Source organism: Galeopterus variegatus, unplaced genomic scaffold (genome assembly GCF_000696425.1).
Source record: "Galeopterus variegatus unplaced genomic scaffold, G_variegatus-3.0.2 Scaffold3890, whole genome shotgun sequence".
Classification (NCBI taxonomy): Eukaryota; Metazoa; Chordata; class Mammalia; order Dermoptera; family Cynocephalidae; genus Galeopterus; species Galeopterus variegatus.
In genome coordinates, this window is record NW_007730001.1 from 205,262 (window position 1) to 212,195 (window position 6,934).

General features: G+C 36.0%; 1 protein-coding gene across 2 annotated transcripts in view; it reads right to left on the reverse strand.

Annotated features, from left to right (window-relative positions):
* LOC103601806 (zinc finger protein 717-like) overlaps window positions 1-6,934 on the reverse strand; it is a 38,126-nt gene that overhangs the window by 10,343 nt on the left and 20,849 nt on the right. For both annotated transcript variants that reach the window (XM_008586222.1, XM_008586223.1), the window contains exons 2-4: window positions 2,771-2,897; window positions 2,372-2,464; window positions 326-373 (exon numbers count right to left, since the gene is read on the reverse strand). In XM_008586222.1, the coding sequence (XP_008584444.1) occupies window positions 326-373; window positions 2,372-2,464; window positions 2,771-2,897 (268 nt within the window). The remainder of the gene's footprint in view (window positions 1-325; window positions 374-2,371; window positions 2,465-2,770; window positions 2,898-6,934) is intronic.

A 6,934-nucleotide genomic window follows, 5' to 3' on the forward strand; every position in this document is an offset into this window, starting at 1 on the left:
TTGGAGGATTGTCCTTTTCCACTATATTCAAAAAGTCGTTCATCTGGAATCTTGGGATGCTGACTAAGATGCTCATGATGACTCTGTGATTTCTCAGATGTATTATCCTCATCAGTTTTCTCTCCAGGATACATGACATCAGTCTCTGAAAGAAGTGCATTCTGACATACATTAAACTCCTCATGCCCCACTCCTGAATAGTTTCCATTATTTATAACCAGATTTAAAATATGCATTGAACTCAAATTCAATGATTTTCCTAACTCCACTCTCTCCTCAGTTGATTGGTTGCCATTGATGATTACACCTTGCCACAAATATTTACCATGACTTTCAGGGCTCCTCTCAATTAGATCATTGATTATCTGGATATCTGAAATGACAAAAAAAAAATTGATGAACCACACATAAGCATATCTTATTGCATGCTCATGTAAAGGTAGAGAAGTTTCTCCCAACCCTAGTAATAAAAGATTTTATGAATATCAATAATGGCTATTATTTCAGGAGTATATGGGTTTTCTTCATACTTTCATATGTTATGCTGTCTTAATATATTTTCTTTTTTTTTTTTTTGTCTTTTGGTCTTTTTCCGTGTCCGGCAACGGATCGCAACCCTCAGTGTTGCCCCCGTACCGGACCAGGGACTGGCAACGGGATTGCAAACCTCGGCGTTGCTCCCGCGCCTCGCTCAGCCAGTGAGCGGGAGCCGGTCCGTATGTGGGATCCGAACCCTCGGGTGGGAGCGCCACCGCGCTTCCCAAGCGGCGCACTACCCAGTGCGCCACCGGGCCGGCCCGATATTTTCTAACATTATGTCACATTATAATTTGCTTCTTTGTTCACTTTTTTCATTTTAAAATCATGATAAAATATTTGATAATTTTTATGTTTTTCCTAATTGCAAATTTCAAATGATGGCTTATCACCTTCCATTGGTTTTTTGCTCTACTTTCCTTTTTACTCTATATTATTTTTATAATTTTTACTCTATTTTACAGTTTTTTACACTATTTTTTACAGTTTTTACTCTATTTTACTTTTATGACAATAGAGGTTATCTCCTGCTGCTCTTTTTCTCATTCTTCAACTTCAAATATGGTTAGGTTTTCCTTCATTGGCTACTTTCAGGAGAAGAACAATCCAAATTTTCATCACAAGTGGAGCAAAATGACTTAGGTTAAGAATTTTGCATTAATGTTTCTGTACTTTTTACTCTTCCCTAGGAAATGGCTATGGGCATGTGGAAGTTTTTCAAATAATAAAATCTCCTTTTTCCCACCCTAAACAGAGCCTCCTACAAATTACTCATTTAACCTCACTTCCTGTGCTTCAAATAACCATTACTATACAGGAAACTTCAGTCCACCCCAACAGATACCCTGCTGTTCTAAAATATTTGGTTCTGCAACCAAAGCTTTGCCCACCATCTTTGAAAAGGGTGTTTTTGACTCCTTATAAACTAAACCTTTATTCTCTTCCCAAACTCTGGAACACACACTCCCACTTGATAATTCACTGCTCATGAAAGATTTAGTATTATGCACTGGAGTTTTGGATGGGTATTACTCTCATAAAAAATAGTCTCCTGTACATTTCTAAATTTCTTTCTTGTTTTAGATTGATTTCCACAAAGAGAAGAGAAAAATACTAACTTCAAATTCCACTTCCAAGCAGCAATCTCAGTCCCTCAACTTGAAACCCTTGTTTCCCTCGACCTTGATACCATGAGTCTCCTGGTTCTTCTATAAATTCCAGAACTCTCCTTTTCTATGCCTTATGCTAGGTCTGCCTCAGCTCCATAATTTCTGATGTGGTACAGAAGGCTCATACCCGGACCTCTTATTTTCTTATCAACTTCCAATGTGATATCCTGCACTACTTTGGGATTCTGTCAAGGATCCCAACTAGAAACAAGGCCCTTACCACATGCAGCTCCTAGATCTTGGAATGCTCAGCCTCCAGAACAGAAAAGAGCTAGAGTTTCTTTCTTCATAAATTACCCAGTATCAGATATTCTAGTTTAAGTAACACAAAAGGACAGAGTCTGAAAAACCATGTCCATCAGAGTGCAGGACATTATGGCAACTGAGAATACTGAAAAAGTAAATAGCAAAAATAAATGTCAAAGAAGAGAAACATAGGGATTATATTTTAGGAAAACATGTTAAAATTTTAACAGCAAAATAAAATATGGAGATATATGTGTATGGGTCCATCTAAGAGAATATACAATACATGTGTTTGATGCAAGAAGATGAGCCAGCCTCAACTCAGTCACCTGTGGAAAAATTGCTAGAAACAGTTGAACACAGCCAACATCTGCTGGGTTTTACTCTCCCTGGCCTCTGCCCAGGATGTGCTTACTAACCTTGAAGGCTCTGGTTTGGGTGTTCTTTTATTATCCATGGCTCTGCTCCTTTCTCCAACTTGAGGATCACCTCAGGTTTATTAATGCAGTGCCCTGTTAGTGGGAAGTAACATAGGACTTTATAAAACAGCAAAGCCAGATCCTTGGAAGAATGACAAGAGCTCAGCTCCAGAAATTACACAATACAGAGGTCAATTTGAAACTTGTTAGACAGGGATGATATGTTTTTCATGAAATGTATTTTTTTATCAAATAGAATAAAACCCTATAAACCATTCCTATTTTTATAAAAAAAAAACAAAAAAATTTTTCTGAATGTTACTGGGGAGTTTCACTCACCCAATGACACCAGGCTGCTGTAAATGTTTCTCCTGAAAGTTACTGGGGAGTTTCACTCACCCAATGACACCAGGCTGCTGTAGGTCTCTAGCATCACATCCCTGTACAATGTCCTCTGAGCATCATTCAAGTCCCTCCACTCCTCCCAGGTGAAGTCCACAGCCACATCCTCAAATGACACCAACTCCTGGAATGACACATTGATCTCAATTCAAGCCACCAGCCCTGGGTCAGAAAACAGGAATCTCAGATTTCACACTTTTGGGTGAGGATGAGGGTCTTATGTGTTAAATAAGGTGCTGCTTTTCTATTCTCCCTATAGTGTAGTTAAAAATAAAAACTAGCAGGAATATCCTGTCACTGTAATAATATACTGATTACTAAAAATAGGATTACAAAGATTACCTTATAGCTAAGAACCATTCTTCTTGCTAGTGATAAAAGTGTTAATAAAATATCACTTCTCCAAGAAGTTTGTAATCAGGTTTGAAGACATACGTATAAATACATACCTGAACCAGTGTGTCAGACTAACAAATTTTGACAGTTCAATAGAGAATGGGATAAGACAAAAAATATTTTTATGTTGCATTGTTTGCACTTCACTGAAATGCCAAAGATGTTAAGCTCTTCCATGTGAACCACATGTTCTCATGAGTGTGAGGCAACAGTAAAACTGAACTCACAAGAGCAAAGGAAGACACCCCATGTTAATGTAAGCACACATGGCACCACGTCTAAGTGAGTGCTCATGGGCAGTGATAACAGATACACACACTATTAAAGAAACACATTATGGAATGCTTCTGCATTTAAATATTTTTCCATTTTGAAAAGTGAAACATTACATAAAATTGCTGTTTTTTAATTACTTATAAACTGAAAGCATATACAAAAACACTCCAAAATTTCCTTCCCACATGCCAAAGGATTGCTTTTGTCTGCATGAGAATGAACACTGCCACTTTCTAAACACAGGGTATAAATAATGTGGTTTTGTAAATACAAATCAGTTACATATTAGATTTTCAGTTTAATAGCCATCCACTAGAAGGAGAATGGAAAAAGCTTTAGAGAGAGTCAGAGCAGAAGAAAACAGGGTGGTTAAAGACCAGCTGCATTAGAACATAGGGCAAGTCTGGTTAGCTAGTTGTCTTGGGAGACCATGTTTCTCATAACATTGAGGTCACAGGTTCAGATCCCCATAAGGGCCAACCAAGAGAAAAATAAAATAACAGACCAGTAAGCATACAGAAGAGGAAATTAATGTGGAAACAAAAACCAGAAAGACACTGTGGTGCTAAGCTCCTGTGCAGAAAATAAGTGTTTTACTCTTAAGCTCTCTACATAATCAGAGCTAATTAGGTACAGGCACTGTAAAGTGTAGTTTTTAGAATGACAGAAAAATATAATGGGCAGAAATAAAACAGACTTGAATACATTATACTTGAAATATCTGTGGGAATGTGCAAATGGCAATTGGATACATGAATCCAGAGTTCAAGAAAGGTATCTAAGCTGAAGTTAAAGATTTGGAAATGTATTAGTCCATTTCTGTTGCTTATAACAAAATACCTAGAACTGGGTGACTTGTTAGAAACTGAAATTTACTGCTTGCATATTCAAAAGCTGGGGAGTCAAAAGTCCAGGGAACACAGCCAGTGAAGACCTCAGTGCAGATGACAATGACCCAGGGGTCTCACATGGCAGAAAACTGCAAAGCAGAGATAGGTTAACCTTCGATGTGTTCTTCTTGTAAAGCCCTCAAAACAACATCCCTGCCCACCACTATTAACCCATTCATTATGGTATGGTCCTACGATCTAATCACATCATTACAGCCCCATATTTCAACTACCATAATAGGATTTCCCACCATCTTAACACCATCACAGAAGGTGTCAAGTTTTGGGGGGACATTCAGTCCAAGGCAGGGAAATATCTAATTTCAATGTTACCTGAAGCCATCAGAATGAATGAGTAAACCTAAGAGATTCCAAGTAAAAACAAAACAAAACCAAAAAAGAACAATGAAAGTCTGCAGAAGCACTTTATCTTTAAACATAAGATAGAGGAAAAGTAGAATGTGAAGAACAAAAAGAAATTTTCTAAATTTATTCCACAATTTAAGGAAAGTTCAGTATTAAAAAGTCTACCAATATAATTCCTTATATGAATATATAATTTATTAAATATATATATGTATTTGCATTTGGTCTGTTTGGAAATCCAACATATTTGTAGTTCTATGAGTGAAAATCCTTTAAATAATTATATAGATGTTAGAAAGATACACGGGGGAAGCCAACTTGCCAGTATAGGGATCAAACTATGGTCCTCGATAGTACTGGCACCACACTCTCACCGACTTGGTAGACTGAAGATAGCTGAGAAAAAAATCTCTGGGCTTGAGGATAGATCAAAGAAATTGAAAACTGAAAAGCATACACACGAAACAAAACGACAAAAATAACAGTACATAATATCTGAAGAGTGTTGGACAATGTCAAAAATTGTAATAGAGAGTAATGAGAAAACCAGCAGAATAGAGATGGAGAAAAAAATAGAAGAAACACCTAAAACAATAATGTATGAGAACTTCCACAAATTAATATCAGGCACCAAACCAAAGATCAAGGGAGTTAAGATAACACAGAACCAGATAAATGCCAAAATACTACATCTAGGCATGTTGTTCTCAAACTTCAGAAAATCAGAAATAATAAAAAATCTGTAGCCAGAGCAAGGAAAAAATATCATACGTAAAAAGGAACAAGATAAAAATTAAACCCAACATCTACTGAGAATCCATGTAAGTAAGGAGGGAGTACAGTGAAATATCCAAACACTTGATTAAGGATACCTACAACCTAAAGTCCTGTGCACTATGAAATCAACCTGTAAAAAAGAGGAAAAGATATAGTCTTTCTCAAGGAAACAAAATTGAGAGAATTTGTTGCCAGTACACCTTTATTGGAAGCAATGTGAAAAAAAAAAAAATTTTACAGAGAAGGAAAAAGATATAGGTTAGAATCTGGATATACATAAAGAGAACTAAAGAAAAAAGTAAGGGTTCAATAAAAACCTTTTTTTACTTGAGTTTTTTTCATTGCAACATAGTTGATTGTACATATCTTTGAGGTAAAGAATTGGATATCAATGTGTGCAATATGTGATGTTCAAATTAGGGTAATATATTCTTCATTATACGTGTGCAATATGTGATGTTCAAATTAGGGTAATATATTCTTCATTATACAGTATAATCAATTTTTCTGACCCTTTACAAATACCTCCCTTGCACCATCCCCCTGAGCATTTCCTACCTCTAGTAACTCAGTTCTGTTTTCTATTCTTGAAGTTTAATGCAATATTGTGATTGTTGTATATTTCCTTTATATATTTATTAAATTACTTATTTATTTTCTTAGTTGCCACATATAAGTGAGGACATGCAAAATTTTTCTTTTTGTACCTGGCTTATTTTACTTAACATAATTTTTCCTACGTTCATCCATGTGGCTGTGAATGGCAATATTTCATTCTTTTTAAAGGCAGAGTAGTATTTCATTGTAGAAATATAGTACATTTTCCTTATCCAGTCATCCAATAATGGTCATTTAGGTTGGTTCCAACTCTTGCCTACTGTAAATAGAGCTGTAATGAACATGGGAGTACAGGTTTCCCTTCTACATGACTATTTCAAATCCTTTGAATGTATACCCAGCACTGGGATTGCTGAGTCACATGGCAGTTCTATCTGTACTTGCTTGAGAAAACTCCATGCAGTTTTTGATTAGGGCTGCACCAATTTACAGTCCCACCAACAATACAGGAGGGTTCCTTTTTCTCTGCATTCTCACCAGCATTTGTTATTCTCTGCATTTTCATAGTAGCCAGTCTAACTGGAATGACATATTTCAATGTGACTTTGATTTACACTTCCTGGATGCGGAGTGATGTTGAGCATTTTCTCCTGTATCTGTCAGCCATATGTATATCTTCCGTTTGGAATTGCTGATTCAGCTCCTTTCCCATTTTTAAAATCAGACTATTTGTTATTCTACTTTTAAGTTGTTTGAGTTACTTTTATATTCTGGATATTAGTCTTTCATCAGATGCACAGTTTACAAATAATTTCTCCCACTCTGTAGGTTATTTATTTTTTTTTTTTTTATAATTTTTTATTTTGTCAATATACAATGTATATGATTATTATGGCCC